The following is a 23473-nucleotide window of genomic DNA, read 5'->3' as shown; positions in this document are numbered from 1 at the left end:
ATAAAATATATATCAGAAACAATGCTGGATTGTCAAACAAGCACGAGTAAAGGGAACCTGCTTTCCAGTATCACTGAATTTTGACTTGAATTGAAGGGAAAAATAGTTTAAAAAAACTAAAGGCACATAACTTGTGTTAGGAAGTTGCATGTGCAAAACACGTGGTTGTGCTGAGGATTACACACCATGATGTGTTTCCAGCAAGCTTTCCAGGAGTTTTGTATTTTTCACAGAGCTATCAAGGGCTTACATATAGAAATACAGTGATTTTCCTATGAGGAGGCGAAGGAAATGAAGACATATTTGGTTTAAATTCCATTCCCTCTTTTGACATTTATGCCCTCTATAGTAAAAAGAAATGATTTGTAGATTTTTGGTCATGAACTTTTTTCTATTACTAAATAATAATAATTTCTATTTATTCTCAAGCATCATGGCCCAGCTTTTAACCCACATTTAGTACAGTATTCCCAGAGGACTGGAATCCATTTCAGAACTCATGGGTTCAGACACTGGATAAATTAATGTAGTAATTACTGCTTGTCCCTAAACATAGTTCATTTAGAGAGGGGAGAACGTTTTCAACCTCCATGTGCTCTTGAATGTGAGGATTTAGTGACTGACACACCCATTTGCTTATTGGAATAACTTCCAAGGTATAGTGCGCAACCATTTCTGAACAGATACATGCCAGTAAAAAGAGAGTCCTTCAGTAAATAATAAGCAATAGTTAGGAAGTACCTTTCAAGTCATAGTAAGGGTGAATATGAAAAGGTATCTGAAGAAAAGGTATTAAATTATATTTGCTTCCATCTAGCATGGACTTTTCACAAGGTCGCACTGTGATGACTGTAGACATCACTCCAATCTTCAAAAAAGGCAAGAAGGAGGACCCAGGGAACTACAGACCGGTTAGTCTCACATCGGTCCCTGGGAAGGTAATGGAGCGACTCATTCTGGATGTCATCTCCAAACACATTGAGGAACAGGAGGTTATTGGAAGTGGTCAACACAGATTTACCAAGGGTAAATCATGTTTGACCAATTTGATGGCCTTCTATGATGTTGTAACTGGTTGGCTGGATGAGAGGAGAGCTGTAGATGTCATCTACCTTGACTTTAGCAAGGCTTTTGACACTGTCTCCCATAACATCCTCATTAGGAAGCTGAGGAAGTGTGGGCTAGATGAAGTGACAGTGAGGTGGATTGAGAGCTGGCTGTGTGACAGAACTCAGAGGGTTGTGATCAGCGGCACAGAGTCTAGTTGGAGGCCTGGAACCAGCGGTGTCCCCCAGGGGTCAATACTCGGTCCAGTTTTGTTCAATATATTCATTAATGACCTGAATGAGGGTACAGAGTGTATCCTCAGCAAGTTCGCTGATGATACCAAACTGGGAGGGGTGGCTGACTCTCCAGAGGGCCGCGCTGCCATCCAGCGTGACCTGGACAGGCTGGAGAGCTGGGCAGACAAGGACCTAATGAGGTTCAACAAAAGCGAGGAGAAGGATTTGGGGGTCCTGGTAGATAGTAAATTGTCAATGAGCCAGCAGTGTGCCCTTGCTGCCAAAAAGGCCAATGGAATCCTGGGCTGCAGAGGGAAGAGTGTGACCAGTAGGTCAAGGGAGGTCATTCTCACCCTCTACTCGGCACAGGTGAGGCCACAACTGGAATACTGTGTCCAGTTTTGGGCTCCCCAGTTCAAGAGGGACAGGGAACTGTTGGAGAGAGTCCAGCGAAGGGCAACTAAGATGATTGAGGGATTGGAGCATCCCCCTTATGAGGAAAGGCTGAGAGAGCTGGGACTCTTTAGCCTGGAGAAAAGAAGGCTGAGGGGAGACCTTATTATGGCACACAAGTATCTAAAGGGTGGGTTGAAGGAGGATGGAGCCAGGCTCTTCTCGGTGGTTCCCAGTGACAGGACGAGGGGCAATGGGTGCAAGTTGGAACATAGGAAGTTCCGTTCCAACACACGGAAAAACTTCTTTATGGTTCAGGTGACAGAGCAGTGGCACAGGCTGCCCAGGGAGGGGGTGGACTCTCCTTCTCTGGAGATTTTCAAGACCCGCCTGGATGCAGTCCTGAGTGATGTGCTGTAGGCAGTCCTGCTTTAGCAGGGGAGCTGGGCTAGATGATCTCTTGAGATCCTTTCCAACTCTGAAGATTCTGTGATTCTGTGATTCTTCATTTACATTAGGTAGACTGACTAATAAACCTGGATACATCAATGTTTAGGTAAAACAATATGTCTTCATTTTTGTGGGAAAAAAAGTTTAGAGCCTGAAAAGCTGAGTGATTCTATTTGAAAAAGGGCAATCCTTTTTAAAAAAGTCTGAAATATAGTCACTTCTGAAACTGGGTTTCAGTTCCTGAGCTACTTTAGTTACTTAAAACAACTTTTCTGGCAAATACCCACTCTCTCACTTGAAAAGCTCTGAGAAGCTAGATCTAGCTGTAGCCTGTGTCTATTAAAAAGATAAAATTACAAGCTAAGCTACTTAAGTGTAGTAAAAGAGCGAAATGTGTTCTCTTTCTCAAAAAGACACGGACCTACTTGAACTAGAACTGACGCACATGGTTAATTTCCCATTGCTATGGGAAAGCCTTGTTCATGTCTCAAATTCTGATCAAGGTATAAAATGTTACAACCAAAGAATGATTATTCTCACAGGCTCTTTTTTCTTCAAGCATGTGGTCCAGGCATTTTCATTTTCACTTTTTTACTATTAGTATTATTTATTATACAACCAAGCTGCTCCATTTTCCAGGAGTTTCCAAGTAATTAAACCCAATTAAAACTATTAAATTCTTTCTTTTGGTGACAACTTCATTATTAACAGCTAACCACAAGGAGGAGATTTAACTTAGAAAGCCCTTGATTGTATACTAATCCGTCTCTCACCTCTGGCTGACACCTGTGGCAGATAAACCCTATAGAATAGGAGTCCGATGAATACTCTTAATTAATACTTTCTTCCTTGTAGAAAAGTAATTATTTGCTCACGGCATAAACAGGTATTTGGCAGGGATTTAAAGAGACTGATTAGTTTTAAATACTAGGGCTTTATTTTGTTTTTTTTAAAGCTGGGGGGGCAGGTCTGAATCCAAGATCCACGCTCAGAATGACTTTGTCCCAACATTTTGAATGTCGGGTTAATTGGCACATTGCTGAATAGACGCAGAGTCAGACAACAAGCTGATTTGTTATCCGTCTCAAAGGAGCCAGCTTTGCCCCTTTGCTAATGGCCTGCAAGTCTGAACAGGGTACCTGTAAGGCAGAGGCTTGGAATGGGCTTTGGAGCCAGGATCGGAGGCGAGAGTGACTTGCACTTGAGAGATTGCCAGAGATAAGTCTGCTTTTCTCTTCCTTTCAAAATGACAGTGTACAAGAGGGGAGAGCTCGCTGTGGACATCCAGCCAACTGGATTAGTAGTAGCTGCAGGTGTTAACAAATACGTGTCTTTTTAATGCATACTCTAGGGCAAGTATAAGCAGTTTATGAAAAATCAATCCCAGTGTTTCAGGAGAGCAATAGTAAGAAAGGTTTTAATACGGAGACATTTGGAAGGATGCTGACGGTGCAGTTTGAAGTGGGGCTGCAATGCACATGAGCTTTTGTGTAGGTATGCCAGTGCCTTTTGTAGTGAAGATAGGGCAGTGCAGGCTTCTGTGTAGGTTAGGTCCCAAATAAGGGTCTAGGGACCTACATATAGCACATGCTGCAATATAACCTGCAGTTCTTTGTACTCGCATTCAGTAGCTTAAAGCTAATTTGTGTCTGCCTACACATTCTGCATTCCCTTTGCTTTGCTAAAATACAGACTAGTTGGAGTTTCACGTGGAACGAGCAGACCTAACTTCCCACTTCAACCCACTGCTGTAATAGGGAAATACTTGTTCTTTGCTCACCTCCAGATTTTGTGGAAATCATCCTTAAGCAAAGACTGAAGGCTGTTCAACAAGCCGTCTTCTGTCATCCTACCACTCAAAATGAGGGGATAGAATGAAAACAGAAACAGACATTAAATTTAGGCAAGGTGTTATTAGCTTGGAGGACATAATTGAACTCAAATTGTAATTTTACAATGCAATTAATTTCAAATGTACAGAACTAGTTGAAGGATTAGGAACAGTGCATGCAACTAGCCAACATAAAAGCAACATTCAGAGAAAATGTGTCAGCTCATGCCGTTGGGATATGAAAGAAAACGTTGCCCATGGTGAATGGACACTTTTATCTTCCTCTGCAGCATGTTCCACAGTCTTCTGTTGCCCATGGTTTTCTCTAGTAGGACTATCTGCTGAACAGGCAGCAAAATTACCCCAAAACAAGCAGATACGGAGCGGAGAGTTGGCAGTGCCTCGCTTACAGTGGAAATCATGTTACTCACAAGGTGTGTCCATAGCCAGCAGTAGGCAATAGCACATCAGTCCAGCTGAAAGTCACAGCTGTGGCAGAAGCATCAGAAGCACATGTCCAAGGATGCTCTTTAGGGCAAGCATTTTTGATCCAAAATGTTAAAAAGGGCTTATCTTACGCTCTGTATATTTTGATCCTTTATTGTTTATGAAGGAGTAGTAGGGAATGGGGGTATTTTACCTCTCAGTTCCCTTAAGATGTGCACTGAGCAGCTGTGAAACTACTCCCTCTGCTCGTTAAAAGTAGGAGTGAAGGGTGTATTGAGGAGAGGGAATATCAAGCTCTTTCTTTGAGAATGAATACTTCAAAATGACCACTGCTGCCTTGGTGCTTATTTCCCCCAGCTGATGGGAAGAAGACTGTTAAAGCTGTGTGTTGGCGGGTCAGGAGTGCCTTGTCTCTCGTGTCCAAGAACCAGAGGGAAGCACCAAAAGTAATTTGTAGTGCTCTTTAATTTCAACCCTGAAGGAAGGTCCAGCAGTGGTGCGTGGCAGAGATGAGGCATGTAGGGATACACTGTGGTGCTGGAGGTTTTATTTACAAAAGGGGTTTATTACCTGTTTTCTATCCCTGCCTCTCATTGTCCTTGTTTGTGAAAGCATGACTCGTAGATTAGCAGAGGGGTAGGACCTTGCTCTTCTAAAGTTACTAAACAAGCACTCAGGGTTGAGTTTTTAGATTAATCTGTTTTCACTGTAAAAAGTGGTTCCTGGAGATTTGATTTCAGGCTCTCTGTGGTCCGTTCTTCCTTGGGCTTCATATGCATCAGAAAACATGGGCTAGATCTGTTACCCAGGAAGCGTGTTCTCAGGGCTCCAGGGTGCGCTTTTGCTATGGAAGGACAAGTTAGCAGGGATCATCAGCGTGAAGGCAGCAACCTCCCCTAACTTTGCTAAACTTACACTACTCTAACATAGGCATTAGCTGTCCACCGAGGCATCCCCTGCAGCACAGAGATATCCTTTAGTGGTACAGGATTTCTATGCTTAGGAGGAGCTCTCCATCAAAATCTTCAGATAAATTTCCTAATTCTCTTTCAGATTATTTACACACTGTATAGAGAATTTGGACAACACGTTGATTGATTTACCTCTATCTCATTTTGGTGCTTTCCTGTCAGTCTGATTCTCCTGTTTTTTCATACTTGAATTGAAAGCTGCAGCAACTGTGTCTTTCCTCTGTGTGGATACAACCTCTAGCATAATGGGGTTCAAGTCTGGGACTAGTGCTTCTAGATGCTACAGTAATGCAAATAAATAACTGCCAGTGGAACCCTGGCCTAGCGCCTCTAGACACCTATATCATACTGGGAGTGCTGATTTGCCTTTTAACTTTATCAGCCTCTTTAAGACTTGGAAGCATGCCTTGCTATAGAGGAAATGTCCATACTGTGAAAGCAGTGATGCCAAATCATTTCCCCAAACGACTTCCCCTCTGGGTGGTAAAGTGCATTTTTCTGTTTTATTTTCATTCCATCATATTCTCTATCTCAAGAGAAAGATTTTTTTTCCTCTCATCTACAGTTTAATTTCCATATTGTTTAGTTTAAGAGAAGGTAACTTCATACACTGTGGAAACGTTTCCTACTCCCCATTAGTGATTAATACCACTAAAGCTAAAGACAAAACTTAGAGGATAAATGACAGATATCAACCAATGAGATTTCCTGAAAGAGTTTTAAAAGCTAATGATCCTTGAAATGTATAAAAATAAATTGCTTCATTAAAAACTATTTTACAAAATAATTTCTTCCTAGCAGCATATTTTCTTCAAAACAGTTCCCCCGTGTAACTACACCTGGGTAGTAAAATTTGATTCAGAGCTGTTTGCGTGGGGCCACAGTCAGATGCCCTGATTACCCCTGTGTCCCTGTGCCTCGTCAGGGGAGCAGGTTTGGGGCTTAAAAATTAGAGACATGTTCAAGGCAAGTCTGTCGAAGTTTACTTTTTGCCCAGAGGAGAAAGTGCCCTTCTTTCTGGGACAGCTACAAACATGTTTAAACATGAGTGACAAGAGCTTTTCTTTAGATTGGGCACAATGCTTGTGAGTCACACACATGGCTGAAACCACAGCCATTCTGCTCTAATTAAAGAGAACTACACCAAGAATGCGTAATAATTAGGTTAGTGTGTAATACACCATCCATGTCAACAGCATCTGCCACAAAGGTTGATTGAAATGTACTCATCCTCCAAACATTGTGCTCCTTGTTAGAGCTCCTCAACTAATTCATTTCTGTCCTGTCATACAATAACATGACTCCACAGAAATCTGCAGAAAATTAGAGCAAAGACTACATATAAATCTGCCCTGGTTTAGCAAGGCTTGTAACTTTAGTGGAGGAAAACCACCCACATAAACATAAAGATGAGAGATCTCTGTCCTAATGAAGATGAATTATAAATAAAAGCCTGTTATGGGAATGCTCTTTTTTTTTTTTTTCCCCCTAAGTTGTCTGTTGCTATTTAGTTTGAACAAGCACAATGATTTTGAGCTATGAGTGTTTATCAAATTAACCACAGACTATTTTTTGCTTGTGTTTTTGAAGTATTTAATGAATAAGAAAATGTACTGCTGATGACCTTGTTTGCATCAGTGTGTATGCTGTGGGTTTAGGAACAAGGTCAGTTGTTTGAGGTGGGAGGAGTGGTTGACTTTAGGCATAAGAAACATGCAAAAACGATTGAGACTCATTTAATGTTGCAGTGCACCTGGCTGGGTACAGCAGGTTGCTTCATTGTGTTTCAGAGTAGCAGATCTGCAGAGGCTGAATCCAGTGCCCACTGAGCAGCTTCCAAGCAGTAAGCCAAGAGCGGTAGGAGCCCTGCGGCTGCCATCGCCCATCCAAGAGACACCTTGGAGGACCAAGTAGATCTGCTGTGCACGTGCAGTCGGCTGTTAACATAGCCCTCCAAGCCAGAAGAAAGGGAAATGCCCAGCCAAAAGCGGCAGTCACTTCTGCCATGCAGGATTCTCTGTGGGTGGCTTCTGTGGCCAAGCCCCATCAGGTTGGGCTGATTTGAGCTTGCGCTTGCTGACTTGGCGAGGAAATGAAGTGACAGCCCTCTCACAGGAAGTTGTGGTGTCTTGGCTGGATAGCAAGGGGCAGGGAAAAACATTAGTTTTCTAAAACGAATCAGCTAGAACCACTAAAGTAGAGCTGCAGGTAGTATAGTCCTTCTCCAGGGGAATTTACTTAAGGTTTTGCCCCTGACGTTGGTAGGAGCAGGATCTGGATGTGAGAAAGTTCACACGTGCTTAAGAATGTGTAGAAGCTGTTTTAAAGCTGCTGGCATGTGCATTTTCACATTCTCTTAATTGCTAAAAAAGTGTGTTTTAAAAATGCTGCAGGCAGCCAGAGCTTCTGCATCACGTCCTTCCCTTTTAGGAAGCAGTTTGGGACTCTCGTGGGGAAGGGCCAAGTTAGACCCACACCCGGCTAGGCAGGGGGCTGCTGATACAAAGAAGAGGCAGAATGAGCAAACCGTCACAGTCAGCCAGCCCACGCAGACAGGAGTATCGGGTGCGTGTCACCATTTCTAACACTAACTAGAATGACAGATGAACCCATCCAGCATTTTAATGTGCCATGTCTTGTCTCATCTTTTTGTTTAATCTTTAAAACTTTTTTTAGTTACTTGGGTATAACTGCCTCTGTGGCTACAGTTCTGGCTCTGTAAGCATGCTTTATACCACTGCAAAGCATGCTGTGTCCTGAGCAGGAATAGTCATACGTGGACAAGCGTTTTATCATGCTGTAATTGGGTTTGCATGGTAGGATGGGATTGGTTTAACTCTGCAGATGCTGTTAAATAACTAAGCGGCTTCAGTGGGGATGGAAGAGCTTTGCAGTAGTGTGGCTGCTCTCGCATCGCCTGCCTGACAGTAGATACTGTATCACACGCTGGGCTCTGATGTGGGAACAACAGGTCCTGTTCTGTGTTGATCACCTGAGTTAGCAGGGCAGTAAAGATCTAAGCCAAGCATGCTGAGACACATGGATTACACCCCTTAGAGAAAGCGACTCGATTTATGCTTGAGCTCCTGGGTTCTATTTTCAGATTTTGCTCACCAAGCTGCTGTTTGACATTAAAAGCGAATAATGCTGACCTTCTGTAGGTGGTTTAAAGGATGGAACACGGTCTTACTCATAATTATCCCCTAACCGTTCATTAACGATGCTATTGGAAATCAATTCTTGGTTTAACCTACTGAAGCAATTCTTATATAGTCTCAGGTATTTAAAGGTTCTTGTTATATCATCTGAAGTGTGTGGGCTATTATTGGTCAAGGCGAGCCATAGACATCCTTCAAAGAACAGAATTTGATTATCTAGGAGAGCAAAAGAAAGGATGGGAAAATCATGTTAAGATACACTTGGGAAATAAAATTACCTTAATGAACATATCTTCAGAAACAGGAATGTGTACATCCTATGTTCGCTCTAAGATGTCCCACCCCCTCAAAAAAAAAAAAAAGAAAAAGAAAAATCAAAGTGAATGGAATAAACCCCTTATTTTCCCTTAATAGGACACTACAACGTCTGTGCGGATAGGTCTTATGATGGAAGAAATGATCTTCAACCTTGCAGATACACATCTGTTCTTTAATGACCTGGAGGTATGTAGCTGCTTATTTTATTTAACATCTCTCTTTCTAATCATTTGCATCTGGTCTACAAACTTGTTTTTCTGGCCAAGAAACTTTCATTTTTGACCCCAAAGAAATGGCCCTTAGATGGCTTATTGGAAGCATACTTTACTGTGTCCCTTAGACATCTTCATTCTGTTAAGGAATTTTTTTCTAAATACACAGTAACAATGGTGGCTTTTGGCAGTTTTACTAAATCTAATAATGAGGACATTGCTGCTGCTTCTCCTGAAATTTGCTATTTAATAATTTTATTAAGCGAAATTAGCATAGATCCTATGGGGCAGGTAGCAATTAGCTATGAGCCAATGCAGAGGTTTTAAAAATGGTCTCTGTTCTTGAGGAAGCTCTGTTTACACACACAGACAGAGCAGGAGGTCTGCTCGAGCTCAGGCACACTGCAAGATGAAACTATGGGAGTTTCAACATAAAAGACCAAGAGGAAAAATCCCTCCTGTTTGTGGTGTGGTCAGATCTGACCATGCCTTATACAAAGCAAAAATCCTTTTTCGGGGGGAGGGGGTGTATGTATATATATATATATATGGTAAAATTCAAGCAAAGTGATGCTAGCAGAATTCTGTCACCAGCTGAGAAACAGCTGTACAGTGCTGATGAAAAGTTATTTGCATTTGCAATCAGTAGAAAAAGTCTGAATGAGTCACACACAAAGTGAGTAAGATGTGGGCACCTTGGAGTCAGAGTATTGCTTGGAGGTGTTTGGAGGAAAAAAATCTGGCATCCCTGGGCAGGCTTCTGTGGTCTTTTTCTTCACGTGAGAAAGGAAGAATTTGTTTCTGTGCCGTATGAAATGACATAATGTTTTCTGTGCCTGATGAGTTCACAGAGAACTTCTGGTTCCTTCACTGCTTAATTGCACCGTGGTCCTCTGCATTACAGGAGGTACATCCTTTCCTACCACCCGTCTCCTTACAATCTGATGTTTCACTTGCTGAGAACTTTCATTTCCTTTCAAAGACAAGTAGTGGGTAGCACCTGAATGGACAGATTTTTCCTCTTTCAGCTTTTTTCAAAGAGGGAGCTGGTGATGGGGGTATGGAAAGGACAAAGTGAAAAAATCCTTCTCTGGGGGGGGGGGAGAAGAAGAGAGCTTCTGTTTGGGAGTCCAGGGTATTATATAAATATTGATAATATTTAATACACAACCAGCACCTTTTCACCCATCAGATCTCAAAATGAGGTGCAACAAAGCTCCGTGTCCTGCACAAAGCCACCTTCCAGAAACCCTCTGCCTATCTAGACTTTTGCAAGAATACAAGTTGGCAAATCATTTTAAAACAAGTTTTCTCCTTGCTTCACTTATTGCTGTAAAACATGAAATGAAGTAGCAAGTTGTCTGACCTCTGTCAAATTCTGCACGCTCACCAGTCAGTAACAGCTTTGGCTGCTAGAAGCAGAGCCCTTAGGTCAGTTTTGTCTCACATGGCCTCTCAAGTTCTTCTTCAGCCACTATGTAGAGCAAAGTTTTTAATTATAAAAAGTTAGTATGTTGTGTTTCTTTTCTTTTGTGGTTTCTAGACATTAAGGAATCAAAAGCTAAACAAAAATCCCTGATATAGGACTCTCTCATTCCACAAGGACTATGTAAAGGAGTAAGAACCAGTCTAGTGAAGACCTAAAGTTTAGTGTCTCCAAATAGAAATCAAAATCTTCTGCAAAATACCTGAGCTCCATCTCCAACACAGAAAAAGAGCCAGGTGCTACAGGACATATCTGTTCAGCAAAATATTAAGGGAGGTTGTCCCTAATTAGCTTGGGCTACAAAGATTATAAATAAAAAAAAAATTATATTACTAGTGCTATTTTGTTGCTGCATGAGAAAAGAGAAGCGATTTTTGCTGATTTCCTAGGCTATCTTATCAGCTTACCTGCTTTTACTGAAAAATTGAGAAACACCAAGGTGGGCAGCTGAATGAGTGAGTCAGTATAACCTTCATGGACTTCCCAGAGGGTGTAAAGGGACAGCACGGGCCCCCTAAAGGTAAGAACAACTCGCTGCTGTGCCTGAATGGCTCAAAACCGTGAAAGATGTTAAAAGCTTTTGAAAACAAGTAGTGTTCCAGCTAGCCAGAGGAGAAACAAGCAAAGAGATAGCACTGTGAGGCAATTTTATCTTAGGTCCAGCATTAAGATAAAAACGCTAAGCATTCTGAATGATGATGCATGGCCCCCGTAGCTGGAAAGAGAAGATCATTTTCTTCTACTGAAAAATTCCAGTTTTCCCTTTTCACACATGCTTGATATGTGAAACAAACCAAAGCTTTTTTCAAAACCATACCAAGGTGGTTTTGTTTTAGCTGTGCCTTTTCAATGAAAAAAACAAGGGATGAGGGAGAATTCAAGAAAAGTAAATGTTCTTTACAAAATTTCACTTTCCAGAAAAAGCCATGTCAGTTTGGAAGAACTTGCGACAACAGAGTCATCCATCTCTGCTCGTTAACCATCCTACTCCTTCACTTAGGTTGATAAATAAAAGCCAGGTTTGATATTCACAAAGTGATATTTAAGGATTGAATGTCACCAAGTGTTAGGCTTAAAAAAAAATGCAGTAAATGATATTGTTAAAAAAGAAATTGATAAAAAACAAGCACAGACGCTGATTCAGTTCTAGACCCACAAACATTACCGTATACGTTAGCACCATCATGTGGTATAACAGTTGCCTATACAAGACAAAATAAGCTAAAACCACATGGGGTTGAAACCATTTCTGAGCGTCTTTTATGTTGGGGCAGGGTGAAAGAAGCTGCAACTGAGAAAGCAGTAGGATAGTTGTCCTTTTCAAGACCAAAGCAAAAGTATTCTTAGTACATAATGCTAATCACAGCAAAATTTTTCTCTGGCACACATCCATAGCCAAGTTCTGGGATTTTGGGGGACCCAGCAAACTGAACCAACTGGAGTATGGCTGGCTTTGGTCTTGACAATGGGAGCAGGGGGAGAGGTGGAGGTAATGTTGCCCATCCTTGCCAGAGAGGCAGGTTGGACAAGGGAAATCAGTTATTACCTTGCTTTAGCACAAGGGAATGGTTTATTTTGCTGGCTGCAGTTTTCAGTGCTGTGCAGAGCAGAAGGTGCTGCCAGGGTATAAAGTGCTTTTGAAGCTCTCCATAGAAGTGCCTGATGAGGATGAAACGTTTGTCCATAGATACAGCAAGGTTTGCACAGCCCTTACTAGCATTTGTGTGATCTTCCTTAATCTGGTGAGGATGTGATTTCATATTGTAGCAAAAAACTGGATTCAAAGTCTGAGGAGCCTGAACTGGAATACTCCCTTTTTTCTGTCAAAAAATGATTCCGAGACTCTGTTGTTAGCCAGGGCTTTATGTGTTCACAGGGTTTACCGAGAAGGGATTCAGGCAGCTGTTTCCTGGGTTTCCTGGATGCATTGCCTGGATGTATTTTTCCTGGCATGCTCAGGAGTGGGAATCTTGGATGTGTGAAAAGGCAAATCAGCAGATCCATTCAGATAACCTGTTTCAACCCATCCTCTCTTAGTGCTGCAGCCTAGTAGAGAGGACAGTTTCCCATTCAATTCACCCCAAACCTCAGGCTGTTTGGATAGAAAGAGGCTGATCACTGGTCCCCAGGGCAGGTGGATGACTGGAGAAGCTTAGATGACCACTTCTACCAAACACTTTTGGTCTTTTTACAGAAAGAGATTCTGTCAGCAAGTTAACTCTTAAGTTGTACAACTGAGGAGTTGGCCTTCTTTGCAGCTGATTCAAAGCAGAGGAAGAGGTCAATGCTTGTTGAAGCACAGCTTAGTGGTGTGCCTGCTCTGCAGCAAAGAATCAAGGCACCAAACCTTGACAAGGGCAGCCAGTATGTTGCATTTCCAGGGCATTCAGTGACACAAGCATTGCCCTGTTATGGAGGTTGTTAGCAACATAGTCCAGGCAAGCAAGGCCTGCGTTTGCTGAGCCACGCGTTGAAATCATTCGAGTGTGGTTTTTCGACATTAATTCATCCACTCATGTAGCACTTACGTGCCTGTCAATCAAATCATCTCTGCTTGCAGTTGCAACAGTACAGGCAGATTACATCCCTATGGTCTGCAAGTGTAGGCCATACAAGGTGTTGTGTACAAAGGGCTTTGATGACACTGCAGAATATATCAGCAAATATTCACTTGAAAGGAGATATTCTCGCTCTCTGTTCCCCTTCTGGGGGATCAGGGAGAAAAGGAGTTGTCCAAGGTTACAGATCACAGTGAAGTTAAAATACAAATTCTGGGCTTTCCAGGGTTGTGCTTTTTCTCCCAGCTGCCTTTTGTTCACAGTGCAATGCTGACTAAAGAATAGTACCTTTCACCCTCAGTCCCTCTGGAGATAGTATTGTCTATCACTCTGGAAAACAGGTATTAAGGACAGGAGGACTGAGAAGGGGATGAGGAATTAACAAACAGGGAGATTAGTGTCTTTACAAGTTACTGCCTTTCAGAGCCATCCCTAGAGGTTTTGTGTTCTGGGAACTGTTAACCCCCGCGTAATGAGGGATGGAACCTCAACTGATCAATGAATCCACAAGATGTCCAAAAATCTCTAGCACAGTCCTGACACAACTAGACAACCTGTGCATTTGTAAGTTGTTTTCATATGTGCATGAGACATACCTTGAGAGTGTTGAGAGGGAGTGTAAGTGATATCAGAAGGAGCTTCTCCATGCGTCCTCAGGAACAGTTTGTGTTTCACAAGGAGGCAGCAGAGGCTTTCTCTGAGCCTGCAGTACCATTTCAAAGCTGCATTAGCTCAGGCTCCTTTACACGTGGGTACAAGGGTCTGGTCCCACCTGGAGGCAGGTTGTGTAGCGCAGACTGACCTAGAGATACCACACAGCAAAAACAGTTCAGTTCCCAGAGCTGCGAGGGTTGACTGAGGTCTTACATGTTTGACTCAGTTACAGGCGGTACGTGCCATACCTCTGAGATCCCAGAGTATAATTTTAAAAAGTCAGCAGATGTGAAAACTGGGATATATCCCCATTGCAGACTTCCATTTGAACAATCTGGACCTTCTTTTCAGCAGCCCAGATATCCTGCCTTGATTCCCTACTCACTAAGATTTCAAGGAAATTCTGCAAGAATGAAAAATTAGTCTCGTAACCAAGTAGTAAAACATGGTCCACATTCTTGCGTTAACCAGCTTCCCTGTGTTTCACCCAGTAACACGATAGGCTCAGCCGGCGGACTATGAGGTAGCGTCTCACCAAGTGTCATGGTATTTTATTAAGTTAGAAATGTGATAGCTACTGTTGTCACACTTCAGTGTACAGAACAATTCATTCACAAATGAGAAAAACAGATCCCTCCACAAATACCTTTCCCTTGACTTAATGCCCTGAATCTTACAACTGGAGTGGTCTGCATCAATATTATCCCAGCATGGCTCACAACAGCTATTGGGAGGGGGGCTTAAAAAATTATGGGGGTGCAGGAGAGCAAGAGGTGTCAGCAGAGATCTGCTATTCAGCTGCTTGGCTCCAGCTATACAGAAAATATACACCCCGGTGGTAGGTTGATAAGAGGACTGATGAGACAAGAACAAGATAAAATCTTGTGTCTTTTTGAGAATTATCTAAAGTAAATGCTGCCGAAAATCTCATGATTATGGACAAGAACTATCTGTGACACTTTGCCGTTGATAGCAAGTTTGGTTACTTGTTTAGAGATTTTTTTTCTTTTTTTGAAAGGGGTTAGTTTAAAGTAATGCATAAAACTCATAATTGTGTAAGGAAGTTAAGACAAATTCTGTGGTTTACAGAATACTGAAGTGGTAAAAAATAACTGTACCTTGGTTAGCTGCGGTTGTTCTGACTTCAGAGTCCTCTTGTACCAAGTGCTTTTTACCTCTGTTGAAAAGTCAACCAGAACAAAAGATAGTGTTCAGCTTGAAGGCTTTCTGGTTTGTTCTTACCTGCAAGGGTCATGGAGAAACGAGATTTAAGGTAGTAGGAGAAACTTCCTGATTTTTCTCTTTCTAATCTTAATGCTAAAACTCGGAAAGAAACCAAAGAAATAACATTTCTCAAATTTTTGAGGCAGGGCCTCCACCATTCAAACAATGAAGGATTTTGAAAGATAAGATCTAGAGTACATACTTCATGCAGGCTGAGCTCCAAGTATATATTCTCATTAAATTTCCTGTGTGTAGATTTCCTCATGACTGACACACATTATTTCTTAACTCTGTCTGGGCCTATGAATGAGTGCTGCCTTCAGTGCTTCAGCCCAGCTTCCCTGCGCATCAAAGGAGGCTCAGCCCCCTCAGAACGAACTGGGAAAACACCAGCAGGACAAGCATCTCTGGGAATTTCTTTGGGAGAGATATTCTCCCCTTATAATTATGTGGGCATACACCTCCTGTCCAAAGCAGTATTCTCACAGGGGGAGAGGCTGCCAGATCTCTGCCTTACCATGCATAAAACATTTAAAAACCAGAGTTTTCCTGTCTGCATAGGAAGGAGTTTCACTTACTGTATTATTCAAGAGCTGTTGTGCCCTTAGATAACAGCAGATCACACACGCTCTGTCTATTCATATTTTGTGCAAGTGCTATGTGATACTTGTTCCTAACGATTAACTGGCTGGACTATGCCATACAACACTAGCAAGATTTTGTCTCCTTAATATTACCCTTAAAGTAATTTTTCATTACATTCTTTCAAATTTTTTTCAAAGCATTTACTTACTGCTGTATTTTTTTTTTTTTGTACACTTCTCAGGACTGTGACCAGATCCACATAGATGATGTATCATCAGATGATAATGGTCAAGATCTAAGGTACGGGATCTCCAGGCTGGAAGCTGCAGGTCAGGTAGTCCCTAGCTGTTTGAAATAGCAGGGAGCTGGTCAGTGATGTAAAATAACATTCTCAGCCATGCATCTTCTCCCCTCTCCGGCTCCATGCTGGCTGCTTTTATTAAGCACACAGAACTAGAGTCTCCTTTCTCACATTAATACGCCTGTGCCTCCTGTCAGGCCCTGACTATACTGAGCTATGAACCATTCTGGGAAATATATCTAAAATTAGGTTGAACTCCCATCAGACTACGCTAGTTTCTGATATGATTTGGCCAACCAGTTGGCCCAGGTGTGGCCAAAATGCTTCAAAACCAGATTGAAAGCTTTCCCACTGCCCAATCTGTAATGAATGGGCTTAGTAGTGAGGATTGTGGACCGTGCCATGCAAGAGCCTTGTTACTGGTAGAAACTTGTACCAAAACTGCACTGAATGTTATTATTATCTGTATAAGTTAGATCATCATGTACATTAAAACTACTTCTGTACAATTACATCTATCTTCCACAAAGTGTTGCCTGCAGGGTCATGGTAGTTGGCACAAGAATGTAGTGTGCAGAGCTCATATAGAGCTTTGTAATTTGTGTTTTTATGGCTGGTTATTATGAGAAATTGGTGCAGAAACAGCACAGAAAACAATGAAGTGTTTTAGGGAAGAGACTTTTCCTTCTGCAGAGAATACTTGAAAGATTTTTTGCTGTAACTGAAATGCTAGTTTGTGCTTTGCAGTGTACTGAAATGGCACATGTATGTTTAGGTCCTTTGGCTCCAGTGGCCTGTAAGCAGGTGAGTCTGAATACCTTTTCAGGCATTGATTAAAACATTAATTTGGGTTTTATCTCAATCCATGCACTTTGAGTGAACAAAAAAATCCGTATGCTAACAGCATATCTTGAATCCTGTGAAAAGCCCCTGCCTGAGTAATTTCAGTTGTTTCAAAAATACTTCTCAGCTGCTCATGGCTTGTCTATATGGGAAATAAAGCTGAGCTGACTGAAGTATGTTAAGCATGTTGAACTCCTATGTGGATGCTCTATTACAGAAATAAAGTGGCATCAGGGCTATCTAGAAGGGGAAATTACTGTGCAGTAAATCAGGATGTGAATGTACCAGCACTGGCCACTCCCCCAGTGAGGTGTCAGAAGCGCTATAAGCTGAGCTAACTTCAAGCTGCAGCTGAGAAGGGTAGGTCTGTGCCACTGAGCCTTTCTGTCCCTTCCCTTGCTCTGGTTTAAGCCCAGTTTGTCCAAATTCACTGGGTCCATCCAGCCAACTGTGCCCCATGAGGTGCAGCTGCCCTCTTCTATCGCAGCTCAGTCTGAGATCTGCTCAAACCATGAAACCCATCCTGATGCTGTCATCTGGCAAATGTTTAAGATGCCATGAGCTGGTACTGCCTCTTTCTGTGCGCCGCCTTTCAGAGAAACTGCCTGTTTCAAGTGCTTGTGGAACTGTCACTCGCCCCAATTCATTTTGGTAATTACTCTAGAGTTGCTTTGAAATACTAACTCAGTTTAAAAACAAACCCAAAAACTTTTACATGTTGCAGGCAGTTAATGCTCCTTGAGTTAATTTCTTTACTTTTTGTTCTTCATCTAATGTGCATTCAGAGCCTGTTTAGCAATATAGCCAAGCAGTCAGAAAGGTAACACCATCTCCTTTAGGATTTGAGTATTTCTGCAGTTACCTTAGCATCCTGAATGAGAGGCAGGTGAGGAGTTTCAGTGACCTGAGGACAGTTAGATGTTGTCCAGAGAACCTCAGAATTGGCAGGGAGTGATAAGTAACATGCATTGTGTTTACAGTAAGAACATTTTTTAAATCTGTGCTAGAAATGGTGTTAGAGATGGACTCCAGTTCTGTACAGTGTGTCCTGCCTACATCTCTGCTGCCACTTGTCTCCACGTTTCCTTTCAATTGTTTCCACTCCTTGCTGGCACTGTACGGACTGAATTATACTGACCTCTTGCCTTCCCTCCTCCTTTTTGCAGCACATATAACTTCTCCGCAGATGGTTTTCACAGTTCAACTGCCAGTGCAAATCTGTGTCTGGGCTCAGGCGTTCATGGGGGAGTAGACTGGATGAGGAAATTAGCATTCCGCTACCGTCGGGTGAAAGAGATGTACAACACCTACAAAAACAACGTAGGGGGTAAGTGTCCGTGGCCAGGCAACAAGCATGCCTTTCATCTTCCCCATCTTCCCCAGTACTTCTGACGCTGCTAGGGACATCTATGGAGGAGGTGTAGGGAGCATTGTGATAAAAATACTTCACGCTGAGCTGAGCAAGTATTTCAGCAGTCACCCTTAAATAAGATTCTGTACAGGATTTGCAGGAGATAGGCTTAGATATCTGGTTTAGTGGTTGGAGGAAGGACTGAAGTCTGAGACCGGGGCTTTATTTTGTAATTTCTTTGGCAGGAAAGCAACCTTCTCCAGTTTTCCAAAATGCGTAGCAAGCAGGCAAACTGTTCAAAACTAGATGTGCTTTTTTTTTTTTTTTTTCTACAGAACATATGGCTGATCTCTGTCTGAAGGCATTCTTGTATCCCAACTACTTGTTTTTAACTCCCACAAAACAATACCACCAGATATCAGGATGTCCTGGGTTCCTTCATCTCAGCTAGTTCCAGACAGTTCTTCCAATAGGCTGCTCTGCTTATCTTTTAGAACATCAGTGCCGGGTCTCTGACTAGAAAGAGAAAGAAGCAAAACTTAGAATATTGCCACTTCTTTTTTTTTCAGTTGGAGGAATAGCCTACCCACATCTACTGGAAATAGTGCACAGCTTTTCAGGAGAAACCAAACCATTCTAGTTTTGGATATCTCTCAGCTCAGGCCACCACCCGCTACACACAGCAGCTCTTTCATCCTCTTGCTCACTTCCCATGCAAGCTTTATGCTAACTCTAAGAAAGGTCCCGCAGCGTGCGGGTGACTGATACCATTCCACTGGCAAGGAAGGAGGTTGAGCGGCAGTGGCGCGGGAGCGTGCTGCAGTCAGGCCTCGTGTACCTCAGGGCAGAGCCTTGGAGTGACATGGCAGTGGGCAAAGAGAAGCAGCCTGCACCAGGGCCAAGAGGAGGGTAGTGGGAGAGATAGGGTTCAGAACACGGGCAGGAGCCCTTTGGCATTCTACATACAAAGCTGTGCAGCTCCCTTGCTGTGCTTCTGCAAAGATGCTTTCCCTGCTTACAGGTTTAATAGGAGCTCCTAAGAGGGAAACCTGGCTGCAGTTAAGAGCGGAACTTGAAGCGCTGACTGATCTCTGGCTCACACATGCTCTGAAGGCGCTGAATTTGATACATTCACGGTAAGAACAGCTTGAAGAATTGCCAGGCTTGATCCAGGATCTCCTTTGCTTCCCTTTTTCCCCCCCCTCTAAACAAATGGAGACACATTTATAGGACTTTGCTGGCCAAACCTGTGGGAGGCTAGTCTGCACATGTTTGCCAGACTTGTATTATCAAGGGTTGGGGTAAGCTTGAGATGATAAACTGAGCAGAAGAAAAAACAGTCCTTTTTCTTGCCTTTCCTTGGCTACCTCATCTGTGGCACACTTCATGTGAGCAGATGTACAAAAGAGTAGGAAAGGGAGAAAAGGGCCTTGCTGTCCCTGAGCGTGTTCACTCAAAGAGCCCAGCACGGACATTGCTACGTGGTGTTTAAATTCCCACCAAATAGATCCTGGCATGCATGCAGTAAGGCTGCATATCGCTGCTGTTAGTTTGGTTTATGTTTTTTTCATTCTACTAAGTTGATAAAAAGACATTACCAGTACTCACATTATCTACCTCTAGCTGCATAATCTCCCAGTGGCTTGGGAACTTCCAGTTGCAAGAGAAGTTTGCTTCCTGCAGTCTTTCAGTCTAGAGTAAAAGAGAGAAACACAGATTGCGACATCTACTAACTTTTGTTTTTTAGGCCTAACTGTGTGAATGTGTTGGTCACCACAACTCAGCTTATACCAGCTCTTGCTAAAGTGCTTCTCTATGGACTGGGCACTGTCTTCCCCATTGAAAACATTTACAGTGCAACAAAAACAGGTAAGAGCAAACTAACTTAGGCCTCACCAAAGATCGATTGAATTTTTATCCCTAAGTCAGGCACATCCAATTCAAGCTGATCGCAACAAGAAATGTATGAGCTTTAATTTTAACTCCCTGTTTACACATCTCTAATTCACATCCTGACTGCCCACACTTAAGCTAGTATGGAGTGAAAAAAAAAATTTAAAAAAATCCAAGTCTTCCCAAGTGTCTCCATGGAGGAGTGAGCCTGAAAAATACGCACCCTGTGGAGCACCTCCTGCATGTGGGATGTTCAGGTGCACCCAGCTAGGAGCAAGGCAGTCCAGTTGGACCTGTTACATACAGAAATGCTGTTTGGATCCTCTTACTCTTGCAGAGGGGTCAAGTATGCTGAATGAGCTTTATGAAGCTGTGTGAGTAATAAATGCTGGTAAGGGTTGGCTTGGGGCAATTTTTGTGTTCTGTCCTTTCTGGTTTAAGTGTCTGAACCTCTGAGGTTTGTATTTTCATGTTTTTACTGCAACCAGAACGAACATAAGAGGGCTCTCAAAACTGACTACCATCAGTCTACCAACTGCCAGTCTAAGCAGTGCATCAAAGTCACAAAGCTTACACAAAACTGGCAGTATTTGGAAGTCCTTGGCTGATAAAGAAAATGCTAGTAGCTGACATGAGATGGAGAGAATCCATCTCAGATGAAGATTCAGTTAGGTTCTAATTTCAAAAGAAAACAAGCAATGTAGCAGCAGGTTCAGTTAGGTGCTAGCTCCAGTACCGGAATGTTGGCCCCACCTGCCATATGTGTCCCGATAAAAAAATGTGTCTTCTCTTCTGTTGTTTAGGGAAAGCGAGCTGTTTTGAAAGAATAATGCAAAGGTTTGGAAGGAAGGCCGTGTACATTGTAATAGGAGATGGTGTTGAAGAGGAACAGGGAGCAAAAAAGGTACAGTTTGTGGATGCCATGCTGGATTCTTCCAAGTTTTAATTTCAATGACCCTTTCTTTCCTTAAGCATTTAAGGAAGGTCTGTCCGTTTGAAACAGTATACTATTGGTCTCATTTCTTAATATGCAAAATACTCAACAACCTTGTGAGAAATTTCTTACTGTAAATCCCCCCCATTGGCAGTTAGTGTAATTTTTCAGGTAGTCGCTGTGTCACATGTTCCAGGAGTCATTCTTGCTTAATAAAGATGACTTTAAACACATGAAAAGGAAACCTCCGGTGTGTGATCTCAGATGAGCAAGCAGGGTAAATTTCTGTTCTACACATGTTGCTTTTGTAAATTCCAAATTATTGAAATTAGTTTTGAATTACTTATTAGAATATGCATATATACATACATATATTTATATTTATGACTCATTGAGATCATAGGGTGGAACATCATTGGAGTCAATACCAAAGAGACTAGTACTGAGTTGCTGCCTCTAATAATGATTTACGGATCAGTGTGATTAATTTCACAAGCAAAATGGTATTGGGAAGGCGTACTGAATGCAAAGTAGAACAGAAAATGCAAAAGCAGTACGGTCAGGAATAACAAGCCCTTGGTAATGTTTCTCGCTCACAGCAAAGATGTGGCCCGTTGGCATAAGTAGCATTAGAATTAAATGGACTAACCTGTGCATCCAGTTGAGTTCTTCAGTCATTAGTATCCACGGTCCAGTCATTGGGAAACGAGAACAGGAGTTTTAGGGACTAGTTGAAGGTTTTTTGTTTTGGATGGACTGTGAGAGGAGAGAAGCCGGAACCCCACAGCTTGGAAGAGATAAAAGCAAAACTTGAGAAGACCAAAGCCCACATTCTACTTACAGTGATTTAGTGTGGGGGGTGAAGATTTAGAGATACAGCAAGGAATACCTTCTGCCATATACAAGGGATATCAGTGTATTAGAGAAGCCAGGAGCGGTACAAACATGGAGAACAACAAAGACCTGAAGGAAAGCACTCAGGTACATCAAGTGAATTGTACAACATGAGAATTGAATAGCTAAAGTTTTCATTTCCCAATCTTTAGAACAGAAACCTGCCTGGAATCTCCATTTATTTGGCTTTACAGGGACAGGAATATGATTTATGAATGGCAAGCGTTCATAAGATGTCTTTGTGCAGCAGGTTGACCATGAGGCAGCAATGTGCCCTTGTGGCCAAGGTGGCCAGTGGTATCCTGGGGTGGATTAAAAAGAGCATGGCCAGCAGGTCAAGGGAGGTCATCTTCCCCCTCTACTCTGCCCTAGTGAGACCACATCTGGAGTACTGTGTCCATTTATGGGCTCCCCAGTTCAAGAAAGTCGGAGAACTACTAGAGAGAGTCCAGTGGAGGACTAGAAAGATGATCAGGGGACTGGAGCACCTCTCTGAGAGGAAAGGCTGAGAGACCTGGGTCTGTTTATCCTGGAGAAGAGAATGCTGAGAGGGGATCTCATCAATGCTTATCAATATCTAAAGGGCAGAGAGCGAGACCAGACTCTTTTCAGTGATGCCCAGTGACAGGACAAGGGGCAACAGGCACAAACACAGGAAATTCCGACTGAACGTGAGGAAAAACTTCTTTACTTTGAGGGTGGCAGAACACTGGCGCAGGCTGCCCAGAGAGGTGGTGGAGTCTCCTTCTCTGGAGGTATTCAAAACCCACCTGGATGCATTCCTGTCCAACCTGCTCTAGGTGAACCTGGACTAGATGATCTCTGAAGGTCCCTTCCAACCCCTACTATTCTGTGATTCTGGGTCTTGTGCTCCTGATGTGACGGCAGAAATGCGATTGAGCTGCATTTGCTTCAGAAGTTGAGTTGCACATGAGTTGAGATGCAGGAACTGACTGCATGAGTCCCATCTTCAGCAAACTAGTTAATTTTTAATGGACGCAGAGATGACTGTTGTAGCTTAGGTGATATACAAAATATTACATCACAGGAACTCAGCTATACAGCTGGACCTTGCGCCGGAGGACCTGACATCTCATTCTGAATGAAGATCCTGCAAAGATTTTCCATGCAAGTTTGAGCTCATTAGGTACACAAGCCCAGGAACAAAGGGATTGTAGCAAATAAGGTGATGGGCACATGTTCTGTCCCCAGAATTCTATCTCAGGTTGTCTTCAAAGCAGCAGGAGCCCTGTTTTTTTATAGTGTATTTCCCCTGGGCAATGGAAGCAACACTACCTGCCCCCACCTTGGAAAACTAGCTAAATCTGCAACTGTACCTCTCGTTCATGAAGGGTTAAGGAGTTGTCAGAGAAGAGTCCAAAATTTGTGACTGGGAATGAAGTGATAATACCCTGCTGCTTTTGACAGCCCGGTGCCGGACTTCAAAGGTAGCGGGTCAGTGAACATGACTGCATCAAAGGCTGCAGGGGCTCTCTGGCCGCATGAAGAAGTGGGAAGGTTCAACAATCTTCTATAGCCAGGATTTCAAGAGCCCTCTTGCTTGTGTCTCCTGGCCTAAGCAGCTCTCCCATTAGTAGAAGACATTCTTTGCTGGGCTGTCGCCTCCTTTGATTGATGACAATCATTAGTCAAGGCTTCTACACACCTGAGCTTTATAAAAAAAAAG

General features: G+C 42.7%; 1 protein-coding gene across 1 annotated transcript in view; it reads left to right on the top strand.

Annotated features, from left to right (window-relative positions):
- The window catches only part of EYA2 (EYA transcriptional coactivator and phosphatase 2), a 62519-nt gene that overhangs the window by 36110 nt on the left and 2936 nt on the right, over positions 1–23473 (top strand). The window contains exons 9-14 of the mRNA XM_009887956.1: positions 8948–9037; positions 15812–15870; positions 17881–18041; positions 19087–19201; positions 19813–19934; positions 20762–20862. Of these exons, the coding sequence (XP_009886258.1) occupies positions 8948–9037; positions 15812–15870; positions 17881–18041; positions 19087–19201; positions 19813–19934; positions 20762–20862 (648 nt within the window). The remainder of the gene's footprint in view (positions 1–8947; positions 9038–15811; positions 15871–17880; positions 18042–19086; positions 19202–19812; positions 19935–20761; positions 20863–23473) is intronic.

The sequence above is a fragment of the Charadrius vociferus genome, unplaced genomic scaffold (genome assembly GCF_000708025.1).
Source record: "Charadrius vociferus isolate BGI_N301 unplaced genomic scaffold, ASM70802v2 scaffold280, whole genome shotgun sequence".
NCBI classification, from domain to species: Eukaryota; Metazoa; Chordata; class Aves; order Charadriiformes; family Charadriidae; genus Charadrius; species Charadrius vociferus.
The sequence above is the reverse complement of the archived record's forward strand: the minus strand, read 5'-3'. Positions and strand labels throughout refer to the sequence as shown.